This window comes from Mercenaria mercenaria, chromosome 9 (assembly GCF_021730395.1).
Source record: "Mercenaria mercenaria strain notata chromosome 9, MADL_Memer_1, whole genome shotgun sequence".
NCBI classification, from domain to species: domain Eukaryota; kingdom Metazoa; phylum Mollusca; class Bivalvia; order Venerida; family Veneridae; genus Mercenaria; species Mercenaria mercenaria.
The window spans coordinates 60,628,549-60,656,259 of NC_069369.1; the positions used below are offsets into that span (position 1 = coordinate 60,628,549).

General features: G+C 36.8%; 1 protein-coding gene across 1 annotated transcript; it reads right to left on the minus strand.

The window, feature by feature from the left end:
- Positions 1 to 5,542: 5,542 nt before the first annotated feature.
- Positions 5,543 to 26,872, minus strand: LOC123547248 (succinate--CoA ligase [ADP/GDP-forming] subunit alpha, mitochondrial-like). The gene is made up of 9 exons (XM_045334197.2): positions 26,731 to 26,872; positions 21,034 to 21,257; positions 20,350 to 20,467; positions 15,419 to 15,513; positions 14,913 to 14,970; positions 11,186 to 11,347; positions 9,834 to 9,907; positions 8,641 to 8,829; positions 5,543 to 6,559 (listed from the first exon to the last, which is right to left on the minus strand). Exons 1-9 carry the CDS (start codon positions 26,765 to 26,767, stop codon positions 6,536 to 6,538), a joined length of 981 nt encoding a protein of 326 aa, XP_045190132.2. The 5' UTR covers positions 26,768 to 26,872; the 3' UTR covers positions 5,543 to 6,535.
- Positions 26,873 to 27,711: the final 839 nt, after the last annotated feature.

A 27,711-nucleotide genomic window follows, 5' to 3' on the forward strand; every position in this document is an offset into this window, starting at 1 on the left:
GCCATAAAATTCGAACCACTTGTACAGTTTTGAACTTTTTAAGGTACAGCAGTGAAGTATGGAGATCTTATACAGTTTTGCACACCATTTTTTGTGCGTCTTTGTACATTTTCTCCCTGTACAATATACTAAACATTTTATCATATTTTCAATAACCCTGTTACTTTGACAATAAGCTGATATCTGGGGGTATTCTTCACCATTAGTGATACGTCTTGGTCTATCCGCACGAAAACTAAATAGTTTAGTTTTATTTTCAACGCATCTAAGAAAGCTATTCCATAGTCTAGGAGGTCTTCTATTAAATTCTTTTCAACATTATCAAGAGTTTGAAATAGAACATAAACAAAAGCACAGATACTTAAACACTTAAACTTACAATGATATATTCAAATTTGGTATCTGTTAATACAAAGTATGTAATATTTTTAATTTGAAGGCCAAGGAACTATCCTTTTACCGCCTTCAATATATATTTTAACATTTTGCTGTATGGGATACGACTTGGTTTTTTTTGCTACATATACGTATTGAAGTTGTCACTGGACCCCATGCTGAGTAACATGACATCATGAACTATATCAGTGTGCCCTTGTAGTGTTTGTAGTTCATTCTATAGAATCATTACACAGATTTTGTTTCAGCTGATTAGCAATGGTTCAGTATTGTCATGATTTTGATACTGTTTCTCAGTGAAACAAAGCAAGAAATGAAGGGTAGAACAGAGAAGAGATTGAAAAGAAGAGATGTCAATATAAACCATATTAGCTTATTACAGGCCAGTATCATAATAATATGCTTTCAGGTTTATCTGGGACCAGGATCTGATCAATAGTCGATGGTTATAGCACTGAAAGTAGAAGACTTATACTTGGCAATGATAAGAACGTTATCTAAAAGTCTGGCGGTCATTTTAAAGATGGCGACCTTCTTAAATGGGTCGATTTTTGGAAAAGGCAACATTAAAAATAAAACTATCAGCTTATGGGAACAAATTGATAGGAAAAAACATGTTACATCCCAACAAATATGATATTTTAGAAACTTACAGATCCTGATTATATGAAAAATGCCTCAATTCTGGCAGCCATTTTGAAATTTGGAGGCCATCTTGAAAATGGATGATTTTTAGATGGCCCTCGATCATTTTTGAATCTGGGCCATATGATGAACATTTGGTGTAAATTTCATACTTGTATCATCAAGTGAAGTATTTCCTTAGATTTTCACACTAAGCTGCTCCACTATGTAAGATAGTTATTATTCTATGTTTTTAAAACTAAGCTGAAAAGAGATCAATTGGATAAGTTTGCAGTTGAAGTTGCGAAAACAGAAACCCAGGGAAGGCCTTAATTGTCCACCTGTCATCTTGTAGAATAGCTGTATTATACCAGTATTATCAGAATGATTTGCACGAAGTTCGCGTGGAAGGAAAAAGTAGGTCACTAGGTTGTGGTGGATCTTCAATACATTGACTAGAGATGGTACCTAACCAAATAAATCAAAGGGGGACAACTCTGAATTGATCAATAAACTGAAGCCAACATTCAACATTGATCAAAAGTGAAAGAAAAATCAGATAGGTCCTTTTTCAAACAACTTACCAGGCAGACAAAATATGACCTACATTTGTTTAAATCCCTTTGTATTCAATATACAATATGCACGCTTTTCTCATGACTTACACTGACAGTTATTTTGTAAGTTGTAGTGAGGCCCTGATAGAAAGTTTAGTAATGCATGAAGATTATATAGAATAATGCATACATTCCTTTGAAGAAAATTAACGACATTAAGAAACGTTATTAAGTTTTGATCTTTTAGCCAAAGTTGTTTATTTATTGTTCTCAATGGTGATACATTGATATACACAACATTTATATATCAAAATGTAAAATGTATATATCCAACAATGGGAAATAACAAAAAAGTTAAATTGGTAACACAAAAATTCATTGTCGTCAAATATAATTACAATGTTTTAAGGTAGTGGTTGTAATTACTACATGTTAAGGTAGCTGACAGGTAATGTCTCTATGTAATGTATTTTAAGCAATTCTCAATTTAAACATTCTCTGGAGGGAACAAGCATGATCATTTGCTTTCCTTGAAAACCGAATAAATGCTGAAAAAGCATATGGAGATTACTCTATTTGTTGATTTTCGTTACAGGTCAACTACCCTAAACAAACTAAAAGGTGTTTTATTTATTGTTGAAAACAAAGTAATCGGATAATTTCAGATATCAAGTTGACAACATTGATTTAAAACTTATATTGTTTACATAACTTGAAAAATGTTTTTGTTGGGGCCTCTCATTTACAAATATATCAACAATTATCACCTGAATTGAGTGCATTCATGAGTGGAAAATATTGATGGTAAAATGGTGTAGGGGTTTGTTTACAATATAAACTCTTTAGTAACTTCTTTAAGGTACATTTTTGGTATGATTTTGATAGGCTTATAATAAAGAGCATGTCATTCTCTTTCACTCAATTTTTTCAAGCGTTTTAGACTCTTGGCTAGTCTTGGAATTTGACTTTATTAAAAGACAAAAGGAAGTTCAGTATAGGCTCTTTCAAAATGTTGAAAGTAGAGTAAACTTACCTTATACTCTATTGATTTTATTTAGCTGTGGGAGCTTTTGATATAGACTATAATTGGGGAAGTCCTAAAATCTTTGAAACACGGTCAATACAAGAGTTGTCCATTTTGCTTCAGATATTTTGAGAAAGTCATTTTTTAGATATCAAATATTTCTATTTTTGACATGGAGAAGAGGAAAACCATAAATATATTTAGAAAATTGGTGCACTTAGCTATCATTCCACTATGAAAAAAACCTATAAAGATGAATTTGAATCTTTTAGGTACCATCTCTACATTGACTAAGATATTTCCCAGCATGAGACGTATAGAACGCCACATTTGTTCTTAGTTTATACTAATTTATTTTAGGTCGATTGTGACACAAGTTCTACAACTTTTTGATAGAATCCATCGCCATGAGGGTATAAGAGAAGAGGTCAGTTTCCCTTTTAATGCTGAGCGCCAAGCAAGGGAGCTACTGGTACAATTCACGTCTAGGGATCGAACCCATGACCCACTCACACTAGAAGCGGACGCTCTGCCACCAGGATTGTTTTGAGTGTATGTAAGCTTATTTATAGTCTCCACCGGAAACCCGTATAGGCGACTCCTCCAGAAGACTATTAGTAAGGTTAGTAGGAGGATAGTGCAAGATACAGAAGATGCTCCAATTTGTAAATAATAAAATGGATCCTTCAAGTACTTCATAATATGTGGAGCTAGAGTTCGTTCTAGCTATGTCATGCCCAAATTCTAGAGTATAGATCTAAATACAGTGAAACAAAAAGTCTCTACAACTACTTTTAGCTGCTCGACTATTTCGATGCTGGATACTGAAACTGGGCACATACGAGGAAGCTGGAGCTGTCACTGGAGTATTTAATGACTCCAATGTGGAGAACGATATTGCACAATAGCTTAAGTTGGTGTCAAAAGTATTAAGTAATATGAGAAATAAAGAAAAGTGTATCAAAACATTAAATAAGTATAAATGGGACATGGTGAAAAAGCATCAAAATTAAACTGAAATTCTAAGCAAAACGGGTCATAACTCACGGAATACTGGTGCAACAGTGATGACCCTTGTGTCAAATGATGTGGGTATTAATATATGGAACAACTATATCCTCTCTGTAATAACAGAGATAGAGTGAAAATGCATCAAAATTAACCTTAAATTCTACGTAAAAGGGGGCTATAATTCATGATAAATTGAGACCAGAGTTATGGGCCTTGTGTCATATGATGTGGGTGATAATGTGGAACAACTATTTTAAGTTTGAATCAAATCCATTTAGTATTCTAATACACTTGCCTCTGTTAAAACACGGTTACGCTAGAATGAGGTCACGTTAACGTGCGGTGACATCAAAGGTTTTGTTGCGACCAAGAAAGAGCGCTACTATATTTATCTACTGTTTTAGATTAAAGGCATATGAGAATTGAAATAATTTATAGTGAAAGAGTGTTTTAACACTATATATACACTCGGGCGGTAATACGCCGAGACCTCGTGAAATTATTACGCCCAACGTATAACCGCCTATCGTGCATAAATAGTGTTAAAGCACTCTTTTGCTATAAATTATTTCTTAAATAACTGAGATAGAGTGAAAGTGCACCAAAACTTCCATCTGAAATTCTAGAAATACTGGTGCAAGAGTTATGGTCCTTGTGTCATATGATGTGAGTGATAATGTGGAACAACTATTTTAAGTTGGAATCAGATCCATGAAGTAATAACTGAGATAGAGTGAAAGTGCACCAAAACTTCCACCTGAAATTCTAAGTAAAAAGGGGGGATAATTCATGAAATATTGGTGCAACAGTTATGGCCCTTGTGCTATATGATGTGGGTGATGATGAGGAATAACTATCTTAAGTTTAAAAAACATCCATCGAGTAATTAAAGAGATAGAGAAAATGCATCAACATTTTAACAAATGTGCGGACGTGGCAGGACACAGACGCAGGGTCAAGTACGACAGCTCTCCATACTTCGTATAGTCGAGCTAAAAACTGCAACAATTTCCAGCAGTAGAACTTCCTTGTTTTGCGATGAACCCCATGTGGTTCTGGGGCGATCTATGTATGAAAAGAATTGGAACCACTGCCTTACCCTTGCATGATCGCAAGAGGCGACTAATAGAGTCTTAACACTTGGTTTTGCTGTAACTCCGTGACTCCAGCAGGTATGCAAATTTTGATTCCATACCTCATATTTTCATTTCGATGTAAATGATATGTGAAACCAAAATTTGTAGTCCTGTTTGGCGCCATATAACCTATACTGTGTTGGTGCGCCGTAAAACCCAAATAAATAAATAAATAAATTGTTTTACGATGATTACTCAGAGTACAGATTACACTTCAAGAAGGGGAACTTTGTAAAAGCAAAAAAAAAACCCAGACGTTATGGAAGCTGTGCACTGCATGTGAGATCATCAGTTAGCAAATGAGCCGTGCCATGGGAAAACCAACATAGTGGCTTTGCGACCAGCATGGATCCAGACCAGCCTGCGCATCCGCGCAGTCTGGTCAGGATCCATGCTGTTCGCTAACAGTTTCTCCAATTCCAATAGGCTTTAAAAGCGAACAACATGGAGCCTGACCAGACTGCGTGGATGCGCAGGCTGGTCTGGATCCATGCTGGTCGCAAACCCACTATGTTGGTTTTCTCATGGCACGGCTCAAATGTGTGAAGTTTCAAGCCCTTCCTACTATTGGATACTAAGATCACAACTTACTAACAAAACTTTACCCAATCAGGACATGGATGTAGACAGTAGCAAATGGGAGAGTGCTATAACTCTACTCACTATTCTAATAGTCAAGCTAAAATAGATTACATTTTCATCAAAACTGGAAAATTTAATTTGAAAATTGAGACAAGATGGTCTCCTGCATGATGGCAAACACAAATATCAATTCAAACAAAAGCAACAAGTGCTAAGGTATCTTACAATTTATTTTCATTATTTATCACATCAGGCAGAAATCATAAATCAATATTCTTTACATTTTAAACACCAAAATTTACAGAATGCATTTTTGTCAGTAGGTATATACTAGTACCTGTAAATATACATAACATATTGATGCATTTTCATACGAGTCAAAGAATATATCTTGAACTAAAACACACTTAATATATGGCTTGCCAGTAAATAGCCCAAGGTCATATGGTCTATGGTTTAGAAAATTGACCGGCAAACCATTTATTTCATGTCATAAGAAATCATTTCTCACATTTTTCTCTTCAAGTTTTGACCTCAGCCTTGCAAAATTTATTGCCGAATTATAACCAGTCAATTACACAAACTATGGACATAAGTCATATAATAAACAATATTATATTCCTGAATATTAAATTATATAATAATAATATTAAAAACCTGAAGAAGGTCTTTGTAAGACCGAAACCGGTGGTTAATTAAATCGTTCAAACTACCCAGTGTGCTGCGTGTTGTCACCTGGTCTTTCAATGGTTCTGTTGCAATATTATATTCTGTTTATATTAATGTTTATTCAGCATATAAGCTTATAATACTTCAGTACAGTTTAACATTTTCACCTATTTCTATCTTTTTTCGTACCCTTAAAAAGCACTGGAAAGATATGTACAATCACATAAAAATGTTAGACTAGATTTAAATAGGCTGTTTAAAGTATTAGAAGAATACAAAGTTCCAGTGTCCAATTTTTCTCTAGAAAATAAATACTTGAAAGAAAATATCATGTGTCACAGACTGTACAATAGTTCACCTATAATAATTTTCATACAAACAAAAGCAGTCTAGAAAGGAAGCTAATGTGAATTCTAGAATATGCATTTTATCTACAGATTTTACAAATTTTTTGAGAACATGTCTACATGCAATTCATTAACAAGTAAAAACAATAATAATTCATCTGTAATTTGTTACTATAAATAACTTCTTTTTCACCTCCTCCTCTTACTCATTGCCTGAAAATTAATGGTAAGATTTCTTAAAGTAAGTTACAGGTGTTAAAATACCTCTACTAACTGTGAAACCATGTAATTTCGTGTGTATTATATTTTGCAATTTTAGCAAAAACAGCTATTAAATGGGGATATGCATTTGTGTGTTTCTATTTTTGAACATTTAATTAATGGGACTTTGTATGTTCTTTGGCATTTAACTTCATGGATTGACTCAATCATGAAAATTAGCCTCTCACAAATATTGAATTTAACACTTAGCCTGCTGGCAGCAAGTGATTCTGCCTTTGTGACCAGTGCAGACCAAAATCAGCCTGCACATATGTGCAGGCTGAGCATGGTCTGCACTGTTCGCTATTCACTGTATTTTCAGTAAATTTTCAGTGAACACCCCTTAGAATAATAAATGGTATTGCCCAAATTGAATGACGAACCAGTCCATTTTAGAAATTTAGCATGGTAAGACTAGTGTTATTTCTAGAGCTCAAAAAGGGCAGGGTGCTGCCAAAAAGGGGCAGGGTGCTGTCCGAAAGGGGCAGGGTGCCCTTTTAGATGTGAAAGTTACCATAGCAGTAGTTGCATTTCTAGATGTCTATAGTTAATATGTATTCCATTTATCTTTATTGCACACTTAAAAGAAATGTCACAGAATAAAGTGCTAAATCTTCCCAGAACTAGTTACAAAGTTTACAAAGGCTTTTTACTTACTTTATAGTTTAGGTTAAACCATTCAAGCCTTTCTCTTAAAAAAGTCACCAAGAATGTCAACTTATTCATATGAATGTGAAATAGTGGAGGGCCTTAATATAAGCTTAATCTTGAAACCAAGATCATGTTGTAAACAATATAGTTAAAGGCCTGTTTCAGGCCACATTGTTAACTGATAATTATCAAAAGTCCTAATGTATTAATCAGGTCTTTCATCAATATTTCATTAACAGAAAAGTGCTATTACAGTAAGGTTAAAGTTTACTAAATCGCATATCCAAAATATACTATCCGGATACTGGTACACTTTCGGAATGTTGTCTGAAAGTAGTTTTTACTCAGTTTAAATGACCCACTTGGGTAAACCAGAGATAGTTCCACATATTTTGATGTTTCTCATCATAAAAAATACACCGACTGTCTGCTTTTTTGAAGGAAATATGGAAAAATTGCGTACGACATCGGGAGTAATAAGACTCGTGAACGGACATCCTAAACTTTCTTTTACTTTCGATAATCATTAAAATGTGTGCATTTTCTAGTTTAAATTACAGTAGAATCAAACGGCATTGATATATACTTGTTATACTAAACGACGGTCTAATTTAAATTTTGCCCAAAGAAATCTAGGGCACTTTTCACGTGCTCGGTAATCAGCTGGCCATTTACGCACGCTTTTTTGACATTTCACAGGATCCATACTCTTTATCAATTTGTTTTAACACTTCATTGATTCTCATTACCTGTGTGCACTCGCCGTGACGTAATTTGCTGATCAAAAAATCGTCGAGGCATGTCAACAGGGAATTTGGCGGGATTTAGCATAAGATCAAAGGCAACAGGGCACATTTTACGGGCAGCGTGGCGGCAGTAAAAAAGGGCAGGGCGGGGCGCCCCGCTGCGTCGCTCTAGAAATAACACTAGGTAAGAGTTAATGATTTCACAGTAAATAGAACATAGTGGTACACTTTATATATACGCAGACCAACCTTAAAACAAAAATACAAGTGCCCCTAACAGCATAGCTTAGCTCTTTAGGATTTTTTATCAAAAGCCAGTGGAATCAGTGGACCTAAAGCTTGATGACTCAGGAGGTACAAGCCTCCAATATAAAATGACAAATGTTTAGCGATTTCAATGCCAAAATTAACATACAGATAATTTACGTGTATTTGTGAGAAAATAAATCTATCACATTCTTTTAGGAAAGACATATCCAAAACTCAAGAAAGACACAGTCTTAATTTTGGATACATTTCAATATGATGCAATTCAATAATGTCTGTATGACGCTAGATATGTGATGTGATATCAATTTTAAACGATAATGAACACAACTTTTTTTTCCATAATCAGTTATACAGTAATATACCTACCTCGACCATAGTAGATCCAAGCTGGGCTGGTGACATTGTAACGCTAACATCAGCTGATTTGAGAGCTTCGATCTTCTCTTCTGCACCACCTTTACCCCCAGCAATTATAGCACCCGCATGACCCATACGTCTACCTGGGGGTGCTGTCAGACCCGCAATAAACGAAACTACTGGTTTTGCATGCGGACCCTGTTAACATATACTTGAATGACAGTTATTAACATAACTATTACATTTTAATTAATGAACACAGTCCTCACCATTTTCTAACTGCTACTCTACTGTAGAAAGAATCTACAGTAAGAGTGAAAGTAATATATTTGCTTCTAACAGGCCTCGTTTGCTCTTACACCTTAGTTTTCTTCTTTCATCATTAGAAGGGTATTACTTTTGTATTTCTACCAGTAGTAGTATCTCAGTGTGTAAAACATCAGAGCATTCAAAAAGCATTTGTAAATTCCATTTTAAATATCTAATAAACAACATATCAGTTAACATGCAGTGAAATTTAACTTTTCTATTGTGATAATAACTGAACACATTTCCGCAGACATTTGTTTCTGCATTTTATTATAATATTCTTAATCATTCTCTTACCATGCTAAAGTGAAAGTACAAAAAAAGCTGTTAAAGCCCAGTTCAGTCAAATTTTATCAGCAATATACCTTTAAAACATTGAAAGCTTAACAATACTGGCTTTGCCCATGACCTGTTTCTCTGACTGCTAAACTATGATATACAATCTTTTAACTAAAAGTTGAATTTGCTTATGATGCCTTTCCTTTTTTGTTGGGTTTTAACAACACACTGGCACAATTACAGGTCAACTGGCGATTTTCCAGCTTTTGATAGTGGAAGGTACCCCTCTAAGAAAAGTTTCATCGCAGGAGGGCCCCTGGGTATAACCTTCTGTCAGTAAGCTGCATGCTTCCTCACATGAAAGAATTCATGCCCCAAGTGAGGTTTCAAACACACAGTGGTAAGTGGCAAATGATTCAAAGCCAGTCAACTTGGTCACAAAGGCCTTATAATGTCCTTTTACCTATATCTCTCAATGTATCAAATAAGTGATGCTCATCCTATACAACCTTAATAAGCAACAGTGAAGTATTTTGCTTGTCTTTATATAAATATATCATCTTCAGTGATACATACCAACTACAGTGATACATACCAACTTAAGTGATACATACCCTGTTATTATTTCTTAAATATTCTGAAGCTTTCTCCTCTGCTTGACCTCCAATCTCACCAATAAGTACAATTCCTACAAAGCAGAACACAAGTAATAACTGCATAATTTCAATTAGGACTGGGACGATTACTCGGTTAATCGGATCTGATTCGATTACTAGGTGAAACCGGTTTCAATTTTGCAATACCGTTAATCACTCTCAAACAATAAACAACACAAATTATCTATACATTTCTTTGACCAGCAAATAGACCCGCAGTATATTTCCGCTAAAACACATCAATCAACATAATCAATAGTCTTGTATTTGCCTGTCTCGATATATCTAAAATACACCAAAATATGACTTATTAATTATCACACTGCTTGCAAACGATAAAGTCTGTCAGTTCCTAATGAAGTCAGCTGCTGGAAGTACATTGATATGGTCGTCAGGAAAGAAAACAGCATTTTCAATATGGCTGCCGATTCGATTTCATACAAATGATTAACCGGTTTCAAAATTTTCAAATTGTCCAAGCCCTAATTTCAATTCATATCTTCTTCCTGAAATTTTTCTTCTATATTTTTTTTTGTTGATTTAAGTTCACACCAAGCCAATTATAGGTGATATGGCAACTTCCCAGCTTCTTTATGGTGGATAGAGACCCCAGGTGCCCCTCTGTGCATTATTTCATAATGGGCCGGCACCCTGGTAGGACCATCCACCTTCAGTAATCCACACATGAAGAATACAACAGCCCTAGAAAGGCAGGTAATTTGAAGTCAACAAACTTAACCACTCGACCATGGAGGCCCCTCTAAAAATTTTTAGTAATTTTTTATATTGAGATTTTAACAGAACAGTTTAACAGACTTTAGTATGTCAACAACACAGACTAGTAATCCACACAATGAAGAATAAAACAGCCCTAGAAAGGCAAGTGATTTGAAGTCAACGACCTTAACCACTCGGCCCTGGAGGCCCCTCTAAATTTTTTAGTAAATTTTAACAGAACAGTTTAATAGACTTTAGTATGTCAACAATACAGACTAGATGCCCATGGGCAACATGTCGAGCCCGCCAGCTGTCAAAAGGACTGGGAGTTGACCTTGACCTTTGAGATAGGAACCTGGGGTTTGTGCATGACACTCCTTCTCACTGAGGTTAACATTCATGCCGAATATAAAGACGATTGCTCCATGCATGTCAAAGGCATGGTCCAGACAAACAAATCTGGACGGACGCGCGCACATATTACACCGAAAAGCTATTTGTACGACTATGTCTTCGTGTATAAACAGCTACATATGTTCATGCTAAAGTTTTGAAATACAGTATGATCTTTCAAGAAAAGCTCTAGCTATTACCTTCAGTATTATCATCTTGCAAGAAAACTTCGAGGCAGTCAATGAAGTTTGTGCCATTGAAAGGGTCACCACCAATACCTACACACAGTGTCTGACCAAGTCCTGCTAATGTTGTCTGATGAACAGCTTCATAGGTTAATGTTCCAGATCTTGACACAATCCCTACAATAAGAACATCAGTAAAAATAAAGGAAGGTTAAGCCCTTATTAAGCTCTTTAAATGTTTGAAACAGTCTAACAGGCTGTTTCAACAGTATTTTACATACTGTGAAAAGATTCAATGGTTGTTTCAATCCACCAGATTAAATCCCAGTGAACAGAGAAAAATTTATACCACTGATAATGGATTATTCACGGTACTTTATATCGGGAAATATCTGTGGTGGTTTTAGTTGCACTTCTTTTTTCGCAAACCGTACAACATGTACAGTCTAGAATAGAGGCTGTTAATAGGCCCCTTCCCCTCAGAAAATTTCTTTTAAATCATGCAGTTTTCCCCCAAAATTTACTTTACATCAGGTCTCTTTATTCCCCTTTGTCCAAATACCGAGCTGTTTTTTTCTCCAAATCACAGACCTGTGCCCCTTCCCCTCCAGGTGAAAAAAACCCCTGACAGTTAAAACTTGTTCATATATTGTGCAGTGTAACAAACATTAAAGAAGGAATTCTTAAGGTCATAATTTTGTCTGTTGCCTATCTAATCATAAAAAAAATAAGTGACTCAAAATTATCCAATCTTTCTACAGTATAAGGATGCTACAGTCTAAGTTTGGTGATGATACATCAATTGGTTGATGAAAACACTTTTTTCAAAGGTTTTTCTATTTTCAGCTCTGGTGCCAAGGGGACCTTTAAAGGATTCTATGAATCAAGTTTTGCTGGAATTCCATCACATTGTTCATAATCAGAAGCTGCCAACAATCAACTTTTAGTTCTGGTGGCCCCTAAAATGGCCAAGCACAACCAATTGAACAAAACTGAGAAAGGACCATCAAAGGATGCTGTAAGTTCATGATGATCAATCAAGTGGTTAAAGAAAAACAGTTGTTGAAAGGATTTTTTATTTTTTAGCTCCAGTAAACCCTTAAATGGTCCAAGTGCCTCCATCCAGACGAAGTAGAGAGAGGTCTTTACAAAAAAAACTACAAATCAACTTTGATGAAAATCCAATCAGTGATTCATGAAGAACAGTTCAATTTTTTTTTCTACTTTTAGCTCTGGCAGACCCAACAAGAGCTCTCACTAATGGTGACAAATGCCCTCGCAGCACCTTGACCTCTGACCTGGTGACCTTTGATCTGGTGACCCCAAAGTCAATAGGGGTCGTGTACTCAATAAGTACTATTAGCATGTGAAGTTTGAAGGTCCTGGGTGCAGTGGTTCGCGAGTAAAGTGCCTTCATGCAAAAAGTTAACATTAGCCCCTGTGACCTTGATCTTTGACTTGGTGACCCCCAAAGTCAATAGGGGTCGTGTACTCATTAAGTACTATTAGCATGTGAAGTTTGAAGGTCCTGGGTGCAGTGGTCCGCGAGTAAAGTGCCTTCATGCAAAAAGATAACATTGGCTCCTGTGACCTTATCTTTGACCTGGTGACCCCAAAGTCAGTAGGGGTCGTGTACTCAATAAGTACTATCAGCACGTGAAGTTTGAAGGTCCTGGGTGCAGTGGTTCAAGAGTAAAGTGCCTTCATGCAAAAAGTTAACATTGGCCCCTGTGACCTTGACCTTTGACCTGGTGACCCCAAAGTCAGTAGGGTTCGTGTACTCAATAAGTACTATCAGCATGTGAAGTTTGAAGGTCCTGGGTGCAGTGGTTCGCGAGTAAAGTGCCTTCATGCAAAAAGTTAACATTGGCCCCTGTGACCTTGACCTTTGACCCAACGTCAGTAGGGTTCGTGTACTCAATAAGTACTATCAGCATGTGAAGTTTGAAAGTCCTGGGTGCAGTGGTTCATGAGTAAAGTGCCTTCATGCAAAAATTTTATGTTGTGATGAACTATCAACGAACTAACGAACGGATGGACAGTTGAAAACTAATATGCCTCCCTTCGGGGGCATAAAAAGCAGCCATGTTGATCTGTTCGAAAATATCTGAGAAACGACATTATAAGGATACTACAGACCAAGTTCTGTGAAGATCTATCAAGTGTTTCCTGAGAAGTCATTTAAAGGGATTTCTGTTTTTAGCTCTGGAGATCCTTAGAAGGGGCCTAGCGGAACAGTTTGAACAAATTGGAGAATGGACCTTACAATGATGCTAAAGACCATGACTGGTGAAGATGTGGTCAATGAGAAGAATGCAGCCCTTAAAAGCGGAATCATTACAATGAAGAACAGATCTTGGAGGACAACATAAGGATGCTACAGACCAAGTTAAGTGAAAATCCATCACATGGTTCTTGAGAAATTGTTGTAAGTGCTTCTATTTTCAGCTCTGCTGGCCCCTAAAATTCGCTAAGCGGAATCATTTGAACAGTATTAAGAGAGGACAATATCAGGATGATATAGACTAAAATTGGTAAAGATCTATCTAGTAGTTCATGAGAAGATGTTGTTAAAGCTTTTTTTCTATTTTCTAGCTCTGGTGGCCCCCAAAAAAGGGACCAAGTGGAATCATTTGAAAACAACCTGAGCGGGGGCACTTGCACAGTAGCTACAGACCAAGTTTTGTGTAACTCTAGTCAGCATTTTCAGAGGAGACAAGAGCTCATAGAACACGAAATGCCCCCCTTGATGCATTCAGTAATTGAAAAGGAACACAAATTATCTGGGCACTGTACACAAAAGTTCTACTGTTCTGGGTCAATGTGACCTTGACCTTTGGCCTACTGACCTCAAAATAAATAGGGGTCATTTGCTGGTCATGATCAACTTCCCTATCAAGTTTTGTGAGCATAGGCCCAAGCGTTCTCAAGTTATCATCCGGAAAATGTTTAACTGTTCCGGGTAAATGTGACCTTGACCTTTGGTCTACTGACCTCAAAATCAAAAGGGGCCATCTGCTGGTCACAACCAACCTCCCTATCAAATTTCATGATCTTAGGCCCCAGTGTTCATGAGTTATCCTCCGGAAACTGTTTTACTGTTCCTGGTCACTGTGACCTTGACCTTTGACCTCAAAATCAATAGGGGTCATCTGCTGATCATAACCAACCTAGCTATCAAGTTCTGTGATCATAGGCCCAAGCTTAACTGTTCCAGGTCACTGTGACCTTGGCCTTTGACCTACTGACCACAAAATCAATAGGGGTCATCTGCTGGTCATGATCAATCCTCCTCCCAACTTTCATAATCCTAGGCCCAAGAGTTCTCGAGTTATCACCCAGAAACTGTTTAACTGTTCTGGGTCACTGTAACCTTGACCTACTGACTTCAAAATCAATAGGGGTCATCTGCTGCTCATGACCAACCATCCTATCAATTTACATGATCCTTGGCCCAAGCGTTCTTGAGTTATCATCCGGAAACCGTTTAACTGTTCCGGGTCACTGTGACCTTGACCTTTGTCCTCAAAATCATAAGCATAATAAATATTTAAGTTGAAATAAAAACTTCAGACCATCCACCTGTACTTACAGTACTGCTGAGTGTTGACCATCAACATATGGTTAGGTGAGCTAAAACTGACTTCCGAAAAGTTGTGCTGAGTTATTGTTTGCTTTACAATTTCAATTAATTTCTAATGATTTACAAGAAATTCCTTTAAAAGAATAAACAGTTACCTACCTATTTTACCCTTCTGGTGGATATGTCCTGGCATAATGCCAATCTTACATTCTCCAGGCTGTAAAACAAAAATCCAACTACATCATATTTTAAATATTCAAAGACATTATAAAAGTTATATACATGTAATTTATCATCATGTATCTTGTAAACCAATAATTCATACCTATTTATGTGCTTCCATAAAATTTAAAATTAATTTCTTTCACAAAGTGAAATTTAACCCTTACCATGCTAAATTTCTATAATGAACTAGTCCATCATTCAATCTGGACAGTACCATTAACTGTTAGAAGGGGTGCTTATCAAAAAGATACTGACTGAATGACAAACAGTGCAGATCACAATCAGACTGCACAGATGTGCAGGCTGATCATGATCTACACTGGTCGAAAAAGCAGAATCAATCGTGTCCAATATGACAAGGGTTAAAGTTGAAACAAATTAATATCAAATGAAACTGTCTCATATATTTTCATTGTAAGGCCCTAAATATAAATATGTACCTTGATAATTCCAGGACAGTTTGGTCCAAGCATTCTTGATTTATTCTGACGAATCAATTTATGTTTGACTCGCACCATGTCCTGTTGCGGTATACCTGCATACATGAAATGTAAAGAATAAATACAGTCTAAACAACCAAACGTGTATGTTCTTTTATGCCCACATTTAATCAATCATCGTCTGACATTGTGTTACTTCAAATTACCAGTAAACAGTAAAACAAATGCAAGACATAACAAAATATTTACAGTAAAATGTGTTTCCTAACATGAAACTATGGGCTGTGCATTCCAAAGGCCCCATTGCCTGACTGGCTTCGACTGTTTACATGTCACACTGTCATAGGAATAACATGCATTTCCCCAATGTAATGCATAGAAATCATGCACTTTGAACATTTCCTATTTCAACAGTCACCATTTGCTGATTCAACCATCTTATTCACTAATTACAAGGCAGTCTGAAAGACAGCTATATCCCCGCCACTGTTATGGGTAGTGAAAGGGTTGATGGGATTGGGTGGAACCATTAAACATTTGAGTTGTGACCTTGACCTTAAGCTGGCAGGGGTGAATTTTGAATTCTGCACATTGTCTTGACAAGGGGAATATTACAGCCAGGTCATATTAAAATCCTTCAAAGGGTTAAGGTGATACAAAGCAGACATAAAATGAAAGGCTCAAACACTTGACCATGAGTTGTGACCTTAACCTTGAGCCAACATGGCTGACTCATGGGTTCTGTACATCATCTTGATGAGGTGATCAATTGACCAAGGTTTCATGAAAATCCTTCAAGGGGTTTAAGAGATACAGAGCTGACACAAAATGGAAGGCTCAAACATTTGACCCAGAGTTGTGACCTTGACCTTAAGCCGACATGGCTGACTTGTGAGTTCTGCACATCGTCTTAATGATGATCAATTGACCAATGTTTCGTGAAATTCATTCAAGGGGTTTAGGAGATACAAAGCAGGCATGAAATGGAAGGCTAAAACATTTGACCCAGAGTTGTGACCTTGACCCGACATGGCTGACTCCTGAGTTCTGAACATCGTCTTCATGAGGTAATCATTTGACCAAAGTTTCATGATTATCCTTCAAGGGGTTTAGGAGATACAGAGTGGACAAGAAAAGGACGGCTCAAACCTTTGGCTTCGAGTTGTGACCTTGACCTTGCACCGACATGGCTGACTCATGGGTTCTGCACATTGTCTTGATGCGGTGATCATTTGAACAAAGTTTCATGATTATCTTTCAAAGGCTTTAGGAGATACAGAGGGGACATGAAACGGAAGGCTCAAACTTTTGACCTGGAGTTGTGACCTTGACTTTGAGCCGACATGACTGACTCGTAAGTTCTGCACATCATCTTGATGAGGTGATCATTTGACCCAAGTTTCATGAAAATCCTTCAAGGGGTTTAGGAGATACAGAGCGGACACGAAATATTACGAACGGACAGAGACCATTCCTATAACCCCCCCACCACTCGTGGCAGTGGATTAAAAAGTACTCAACACTGATTAGAATAAATCTGTGTGGAAGAAAGGAAAATCAAAATTACAAATTTAAGGAATTAATTTAAGTAACCACCTGCATATTAAATACATAGGGCTGCTCAAAGTATGAGTAAATGTCTTGCAAAAACATACTAGTATATTAACCCTGCTAAATTTCTAAAATGGACTGGTCTATCTTTCAATTTGGACAGTACCATTAACTGTTAAAAGGGGTGCATACCAAGATACTGCCTAAATGGCAAACAGTGCAGAAAAGATCAGACTGCATGGATGCTGATCATGATCTGCACTGGTCGCAAAGGCAGAATCAATCGTGTCCAGCTTGGTAATGGTTAATTTCTGTTATAAAGACTATCAGTTGGATTTAAGACCAATAATGTGCCTTGTAGCAGCATATCTTAACCTTCTGTAATAATGCCTATCCATGGGATTTTATGACAATATTATAAATGCATGGATTTTTTTTCCAGATTTTGGGGATGGTATCAGTTCTGGTAAAATGGGAAACAGGAGGATCATGATGACCCTGAATCGCTCACATGAGTAATATGAGCTACATGTTTAAAATGGCACACTGATGCTTGAATATTAGAAAGTAGGTCAGTAGATCACACTCATGGTCACTGAAAGTCAGTTTTGAGATCGGTGTGCAAAACTGTACATGTCATCTAAATTTTAAGGCTGTATCTTAAACAAGAGGGCCATGATGGCCCTATATCGCTCACCAGAGTTCATCTGGCCTACTGACCTAGATTTTGACCCCACATGACCCAGTTTCGAATATGACCTAGAGATCATCAAGACAAACATTCTGACCAAGTTTCATAAAGATTGGGTCACAACTGTTGCCTTTAGAGTGTTCACACACTTTTCCTTTGATTTGACCATGTGACATAGTTTTTGACCCCACCTGACCCAGTTTCGAACCTGACCTAGAGATCATCAAGACTAACATTCTGACCAAGTTTCATAAAGATTGGGTCACAAATGTGGCCTCTAGTGTGTTCAAAAGGCAAATGTTGACGCATGACGGACGTCGACGGACGCCGGACAATGACTGGTTGCAATAGCTCACCTTGAGCACTTTGTGCTCTGGTGAGCTAAAAACAAGCTTTTCCTTTGATTTGACCAGGTGACCTACTTTTTGACCCTACATGACCCAGTTTCAAACTAGACCTAGAAATCATCAAGACAAACATTCTGACCAAGTTTCATAAAGATTGGGTCACAAATGTGGCCTAGGCAAATGCTGAAGCATGACGCACGCCGACGGATGCCGGACAATGACGTGTCACAATAGCTCACCTTGAGCACTTTGTGCTCTGGTGAGCTAAAAACAAGAAAGTAGGTCAGTAGGTCAAGGTCACAGTCAAGTGACCCCTTAATAGCTTGGGGTCATCAGGTAATTATAATGAAACAGTCTAGGAAATATGATCTGATGAAGTATGTATTCCTATATAACTCATATAACAAGTGACCTCCAGAGCGGGGCCTCTATTCACCCCAGGGGTATAATTTGAACAATCTTGTTAAAGATCCACTAGGCAATGCTACATACCAAATATCAAAGGCCTAGACCTTGAACTTTCTGACAAGAAGATTTTTTCCCCCCTATATGTCTATGTTAAATTTGGGACCCCCAGGGCAGGGTCTCTTTTCACCCTAGGGGCATATTTTGAACAATTTTGGTGGAGGACCAAATAGCAATGCTACATTACCAAATATCAAAAGCCTAGGCCTTGCAGTTTCAGGCAAGAAGACTTTTAAAGTGTTTTCCTATACAAGTCTATGTAGAACTCGAGACCCCCTTGGGCAGGGCCTCTTTTCACCCAAGGGTTATAATTTGAACAATTTTGGTAGAAAACCACAAGGCAATGCTACATACCAAATATCAAAGGCCTAGGTCTTGGGGTTTTAGACAAAAAGATTTTTAAACTTTTTTCCTATATTGTATAACTTATGACCCCTGGGACAGGTCCTCTTTTCACCCCAAGGGCACAATTTGAAAAATCTTCATAGAGGACTATTAGATTATGTCTCATGCCAAATACCAAGGCTCTATGCCTTGCGGTTATTGACAAGAAGATTTTTAAAGTTTTTCCTTTCGGTTGCCGTGGCAACCAGAGTTTATACGGATTTCAATTCTTTAAATAATTTTGAAAGTGGGCCACCCAAGGATCATTCCTGTGAAGTTTGGTATAATTCTGCCCAGTGGTTTTCAAGAAGAAGACTTTTTTAGAAATTGTTGTCAGATGGACCCACGACGGACGACTGACATGGAGCGGTCACAAAAGCTCACCACGAGCCTTTGGCTCAGGTGAGCTAAAAATACCTCGTAAATTACAGATCTGGGAAAAAAAAAAGAAACTGACACAATATTACTAATAGATGAGGGTGGAGCAGCAGGTGTGATTCTCAAGGGCTTTGGGGATGACACTTTGTAGATCTGGTGCTAATAGTTTAATATTTATTATATAAATAATAATATTTAGTTAGTTTGTAAGACTTGAAAAAGAAAAAAAATATTATATTTTTCAATAGCCAACATGAAGACCAACCCGAAGCAGACGGAATTAGATACCTCTGATTTCTTGTAGGCTATTCAGGTCAATCAATATATCAATTTTAACCTATATTATTTCAATAATACAAAACATCTGCCTTTGCATCATCTATATCCTAATATTTATAGTTGTGAACTAGTCCTCTAGTTTGCAGGATGTTTATAAACTGTATTTAATGTAAAGTTTGTAAACCGCTAAATTTTATCATCGACGCCCTCACAAGGTATGTAGTGCACTGCGTTGTGGTCTACAGCCAAAAAATTTGGTATGTTTGAATATGTTTCTCTTAAAAGATTATGTCTGTACTATGGTTTTCAGATGCAATTTTTAGAAATGACATACCCTTACATGTATTTTTTTGTCAACTAAATTTGGGAAACTTTTGCCTTCCATTGCAGAAAAAAGCCTACTTTTTCAGCAGGGCACAGACTCTTTTTACTGGAGTCAGTTTATGCAGGAAAAAAATCCCTGATATGCCTTGAAGCAGTTTATATTACTCTCTGTTATTAAGAATTTCATTACTTTCTGTTATAATGACCATTATTTGGATTTTAGGCCTAGATTTTCCTAGAAGCAGCAAAATTACCTTCTGTGATAACAGCTATCAGTGGGATTTGCTTGAAGCAGCAAAATTACCTTCTGTGATAACAACTATCAGTGGGATTTGCCTTGAAGCAGCAAACATTACCTTCTGTGATAACAACTATCAGTGGGATTTGCCTAGAAGCAGCAAAGATTACCTTCTGTGATAACAACTATCAGTGGGATTTGCCTTGAAGCAGCAATCATTACCTTCTGTGATAACAACTATCAGTGGGATTTGCCTTGAAGCAGCAAACATTACCTTCTGTGATAACAACTATCAGTGGGATTTCAGCGTCTATTGCTTCTGTGATGGCAGCTGCAGCAAATCTCGGCGGGACATAAATAACTGTTGCATCACAATCCGTTGCCTCTTTAGCCTTGGGAAAAAAACATACATGATGATCAATACAGTCTAGACAATGTAAATACAAAATACATATGTATTGTTGTTCACATGATTTTACTGTCTTTATTGGCTTTTTTACTTCAGGCGGAAAGTTCACACTAATGTTTTTAATATGTAAATCCTTGAATTACCATATAGCAAATTATAATACATGTATATTATATACATTTTTAATAAATATTACTTCATTCACCTTAAATGATGCTAACAAAACAGGTTGACAAGAGTCACAACTCACAAGACAGGTGAATCTGTGCTACAGACCATCTGACTTTGAACACCACTAGTTTCTTTACTGATTTCAAAAATTTCAGTATAATTGTTGGATGAATATGGACCAACTGCACATAAAGGCCATGGCTTTGCAGAGGTTGATCTTACCAAATAAAACCTGCTTTAGCAGTCATCTCTATTAAGCAGTCAACCTGTCATAAGCAGCCAGTATCTCCCATCCCAAAATGGTCATTCATTCTATAAATTACCTACATTAAGCAGCCACTTGCTTGGGCGCAAGATATCGAACATTTATATTCTTACCTCTAACACTGAGTTAAACACAGGCAGACCGAGATGTTTCTGACCTCCTTTCCCAGGAGAAACTCCACCAACCATCTTTGTCCCATACTCTATGGCCTGTTGACTGTGAAATGTTCCTTGCTTTCCTGTGAATCCTTGGCAGATGACCTTTGTAGTTTTTGACAACATTAGGTTGGGTCTGGTGGTTGTATATATAGACCTCAGCCCAACTGTCTTTGCCAAACCTTAAATAACAAATTTTTAACATGCATTTTCTTTTCCTTGTAAAACTTAAGTTCTACAGGTATATCCCCAAACAACCTATTTTCGACCATCTAAGATTTTGTATGATAAAATAAGGTTATTATAACAGTAGCTTGATCTGGGATGCAGTATTCAGCTCGAGTGGATTTTGCCAGATCCGGGATCTCACAAGGCGCGCAAGCGCCGAGTGTGATCCGACCTTGCAAAATCCATGAGAGCCGAATACAAAGTCCCAGATCTAGCTACTGTTATAATGACCCTTTTATTATATACCTTTACCATTTTGATTCTTGTTTTGTTCTTGAACGAAATCTTCAATGTTTATCGATATTAATGGCACTTAGTGAAGTTTTTATGTGCGCTATTTATAGAAATGTGTCGGGTCATGCATATTAATTAATGAAAATAGTCCGGCAACATACAATACGGAAGGTACAATACGGAATTTAAAAGGTACAATACGGAATTTTGTCTGTTTGATCATATTTTGTTGTGAAATACAAGCCGATTTTTTACAGAATTTATATAGGTATATAATAAAAATCTTTACAAGCCAGATATATCAGTTGCGAGTGTTTCATTGTTTACAGAACAAGATAGAAACCTATTTTCCTTCAGTTTTGGTACTTGGAATTTCGAAGTTTATATAAATTCCTTTTATGTAGCAGTACCATGTTTTCAGGAGGTTTTTCTTATTACCAAAAAACCTGCAGGTTTCCTTGGCTACAACCTATTCTTACTTAAACCAATATCCATTATTTATATATCTTTTGCACTAAATGTATATACCTTAACCCATGTTTCCTACCAAAATTGTGAAGCAAACTATACATTATTATTTTGACAATGCAATCCATAAGTGTGTCCTTGCAACAGTTTTCTTCATTTTCAGAGCATTTTGAAATATTCAGCGCATCGAAAGCTTAGCAGTAATGTAATACATTGTCATATATGACAGCTATCAATGTAGCAGATGTGACACATAGATTGAAGTTCTCTTAAGTTATTGTTCACATGACAAAGTAAAATCGGTAATAAATTGTGTTTTGTGAGAACAACAATGTGCAGCGCTATCTACAGGAAATAAATTTTACCTACTTAGAAAGCAGCTTACGTTTCATACCTAATTCAAGAAAACGTAGGCTAATTATTTTTAAATGCTCTCGTCGATCATTTGACAAAGTAAAATCAGTAATAAATTGTGTACTGCCCAAACTTTTGACAAAATTACATACCCTGCCACTGTCTCAAATTTACATCGCAATAGTTGTTAATGTCATACTCATGAAATTATTCTAAAAAAACATGGGGGTCAGATGAACTTCAAGGTAAGTGTAAACAAAAGTTTAATATGACAAATTAAAAGTTATTCTATTTTTGCAAGGATTGTCAAGTATCAGCAACTTAGGAAAAAATCTTGAAAAAGAAATTCTCCAAATTTCACTAGGAGATAACTTCAAATTTGTAATTCATTTGAATGTCTACCAACTAGAGCTGCTTTTGAGAAAAGCGCATGTCTCCCACAACTGCCTAATCATTTAGATAGGCATTTCTTTTCCATTATGTATGAGTCAACCATGTATCATTGGCATCAGTATTTTCGGTAATTCAAGGGCAATAATTCCGAAGTGCCTGGGCTGATTTGGCTAGATATCGAACTTGGCTGAGGATATATTGGCAAATACATTTTGTTCAAGTTTGGTGAAGATAAGATGAGAATTGTTTGACTTAGAGCACAGACAAGATTTGTGACAGACTGACAGACACACAGACAGACGAGAGTAAATCAATATGTCTCCCACACCACTGTGTGGTGGGAGATATAATAAAACTTGAAAGTGAATATGCTACTTGTAAAAAGTTGTTAACATACTATATTAGTATATTGTCCCGATGTGGTTCTGGGACGATCTATGTATGAAAAGAATTGGAACCACTGCTTTACCCTTGCATGATCATAAGAGGCGACTAATAGGGTCTTAACACTTGGTTTTGCTGTAACTCTGTGATTCCAGCAGGTATGCAAATTTTGATTCCATACCTCATGTTTTTATTTTGATGTAAATGAGATGTGAAACCAAAACTTGTAGTCCTGTTTGGCGCCATTTAACCTATACTGTGTTGGTGTGCCGTAAAATCAAATAAATAAATAAATAAATATTAGTATATTGTATCCTTTCAGGTTCTTGAAGTGTATATATTTAAAGTAGAATAGAAAATAAAATAAAAATTTTGGATTTTGTCTCTAAATTACGATCCGCATGCTTAAATTTATTTTGTTAAAAAACTCCAGATCTGAGACCCAAACTGTAGCTGGTTTTGGGATTCTGAATTTATCACATGTACGTTATAAATATAACCATTTTCAACAAAGTTCACAAAAAACATACCTTAGAAGGTTTAAAGTCACAGAAAAGGTCAATAAATAACGATTCTATACCGACTACTTGTTTTCAAAACAGGGCTGTCTAAAAGACAGCTTTATCCTCCACTGCTATTATGGATAGCGGAAGGGTTGATGGTATTAAGTGGAAGCATTGACGTTGTTAAGTATATTTTATAGTCCATGTATGACGACATCAATGAATCTGAAAATCCTTCAAGGGGTTTAAGAAATACAGAGGGTACACAAAATGAATGGCTCAAACCTTTGACCTTGAGCCAACATGGCTGACTCATGAGTTCTGCACATCATCTTGATGAGGTGATCATTTGACCCAAGTTTCATGAAAATTCTTCAAGGGGTTTTGGAGATACAGAGCGGACACAAAATGAATGACTCAAATTTTGACCTTGAGCCAACATGACTGACTCATGAGTTCTGCACATCATCTTGATGCGGTGATCATTTGACCCAAGTTTCATGAAAATCCTTCAAGGGGTTTCGAATATACAGAGCGGACACAAAATGGAAGGCGCAAACCTTTGACCTTGAGTTGTGACCTTGACCTTGAGCCGACATAGTTGACTCATGAATTCTGCACATCGTCTTGATGAGGTGATCATTTGACCAAAGTTTCATGAAAATCAATCAAGGGGTTTAGGAGATACAGAGCTAAAACCTTTAACCTTAAGTTGTGACCTTGACTCGACATGGCTGTCTCAAGGGTTCTGCACATTGTTTTGATGAGGTGATCATTTGATCTAAGTTTCATGAAAATTCTTCGAGGGGTTTTGGAGATACAGAGCAGACACAAATGGAAGGCTCATACCTTTGACCTTGAGTTGTGACCTTGACCTTGCGCCAACATGGCTGACTCATAAATTCTGCATATTGTCTTGATGAGGTGATCATTTGACCCAAGTTTCATGAAAATCCATCAAGGGGTTTAGGAGAAACAGAGCGGACACAAAATGTTACAGAAGGACAGAAGACGGAAGGAAGGAGACCATTCCTTTAACCCCCCCATCACTCGTAGCGGGGGATTAATGAAGAGTACCTTGCTCAGGTCACAAATGCAATGGTGGACAAAATATTGCAGACAAAGTGTTTCAGTTGCCTTTCTATTTTAGGTGTAAAGTATATCTTAGTTAAACTAGAAATACATTCTGCATGCCCACAGGCAGAATGTCGAGCCCACCAGCACCTTTGGCCTCTAAGTGTGACCTTGACCTTAGACCTAGGGACCTGGTTCTTGCAAAAGACACTCCGTCTCATAATAGTGAACATTCATGCCAAGTTACATCAAAATTCCACCATGCATGAAGAAGTGAACAAACTTCAATTTGACCTTTGACCCCCAACTATGACATTGACCTTTGAGATAGGAGCATGGGTTTTTGCATGATACTCCTTCTCATTGGGGTAAACATTCATGCCAAATATAAACAAGATTGGTCCATGCATGTCAAAGTTATGGTCCGGACAAAATCGGACAGATGGCACACACGGATGGATGCACTCTCATACACCGACTCGCCGCAAGCGGGCTCGACAAAAAAACTAGCTATTATAGGATCACGTTTATTGTTTAGAGGCACTGACCTCCACATCTTGGCTAAAAAATGATCTTTCTTTCAAGTTAAAGTTTGGTCATATTATGAACATTAGAATATGAGTTTTTGTTTCTAAACTATTTTAAAAATGCCTAATCAAGAAAAATAAGACAACTGCGTCGGGAATCGAACTTGGACCGCCGCAGCAATAAAGAAGTTTTACGTTGTCTTAACCAATACCGCTATGTAGGACTTAGTGTTTAATGCGCGTTATATATAGATATTTATAAACGAGGCAGTTTACCTCGAGTTAAAACTTAAAAAAGCGTTTCAAACGTTTTTCTATTTTCATCGTAAAAAAAGTAAAAACAACTAATTCTCATGTGTTTTCATATAGTCGGTCAGCAATTAAGTTTCAAAACATTCTTAGCCTGCTAAATATCTAAAATGGACCGGTCCATCATTTATTTTGGGCAATACCATTTAATTTTCGAAGGGGTGTTCAGTGACAATTTACTGTCTGAATTGCGAACAGTGCAGACCATGATCAGACTGCACTGATGTGCAGGCTGATCTTGGTCTGCACTGGTCGCAAAAGCTGAATCACTTGCCGGCAGCAGGCTAAAGGTTAAGAAACTAGCATTAATTCCCAGATATCTAAAGAAAGTATTTTGTTGTTGTTAATCGATCTGGAGGCCAGTTCCTGTAAGATATTAATAGTTAGTTATCATACCTTAATGCCATGGTATTATCTTTCATATTACGTTCTGATTTCAATAAAGCCTGTGTAAGTGACTCAACATAATGCCAATAGGTGCAAGATAAAATTGTCAAATAATCAGTACTTTATGGAAATCTGATAAGCAGGGAAAACTTTACGCTTTATTTTGGCGTTATTCACGCAGCTGTTTCTTCTGGATCATTTAGATGTTTGTTCTGTATGTCTACAACAAACCTCTGTTATACAAGGCTGTATAATGATAGGTTTTATGATGATACCTCACCTGTGTTTACAAAACAACTTTCGGTCTTAACGGGGCTAGTGGCAGTAGTGCTTTCCAACCAGTACAGTCAATATTGACAATAACAAAAACAATCCACATTATTTTCCATGCATGATCATCGTGCGAATAACAAAAATTATCGCCATGACTGTCGTGTGAATAAGGAAAATAATCAGCACGACAGTTGGCGGACAAGGAAAATTATCGGCACGACCGCTGGTTCACACGCTATTAATTAACCATCTTTGAAAAAAAATATGCTTAAATACAATTCCATCACTCATACAGTGCTTTTTTATTGCTTTTTATTATATCCAACAGTCTCATAAAAGGCATTTCATCACCAATACAGAATTTCTACAGAATAACCTAGGTCGCGAAAACTGGTTTCAAACGAGGCAAAACCATTTTTCCTTGTTACATATAGTATGCTAACATTACACATATATGCGCTTGTATTTCCATAATAAGCATGCCCTACAGAATGTAATAGAAGCACCGGATTCTAAGCTACCTGGCAAATTTGTGAAAATTTTACGCGTAGCTGCCATCTTCGAGGTCGTTCCGATAACACTTCGCACTCAATTGTTTTCGTACTTTTGACGGAAACGGAAGCTGTTGAAATTGTCGATATTTTATAAAATGATCATGTTAGCCCAGGGATCTATGCTCGGAATCCTCATTTTCCAAGCCTATATCGTCTCTTTAAGAAGGCCTGTAAGAGCAAGGACCCACACATGATATATGACAAATTTAAGGAAATGAGATCCCATGTACAAAAGGTCATAAAGGATGCCCATTATAGATATGTTAATAACATTTTTGATGAAGTGGTCCCGTCCCAAGAAGGTGACAGAAGTAATAATTAAAAAATCTGGTCATATGTTAATAATTTTAAAAGTGGCTCTAATTAAGGTATTATATTATAACATCGCTTAGGGATAATGGTATCCTTAAAATAGACAATAAAGACAAATAAACAGTTTTATTCTGCCTACCCTATCGAAAATAACGTAAAAATGCCCCACATGGGACCTAGTAAGTACCCATCTATGTCAGACATACATGTTGAGAGTAATGGGGTATTTAAGTTATTATACTCAGTATATCACTCATTGTGCACAGGTCAAACCTGTAACAATTGGTAAATTTCTATCAAAGAAGTTCTAAATTTAACCTGTGAACCTTGACCTTAAGTTATTCAGAATATTTCCATGAATGCATCATTGACCAGCTCTGCAATATATACATATAATTCCCGCCATAAAGGCAGTTCTTAGATAAAACTTGAATAGCTCACATCTGTGTCTTTCTTGTTTATTATCTCACGTTAGCGAAATCCCGGAATGAAATATTACAAAAACATTACATGGTGTCAGAAAATTTGGAAACTTGAAATATGGAATTAACAGGATTAAGTTCACCTGTAATTAACTTCCAGCAATCTCCCGGGACAATGGGAAAAATTCCAAAGACATGTGGAGTTAATGTTTTC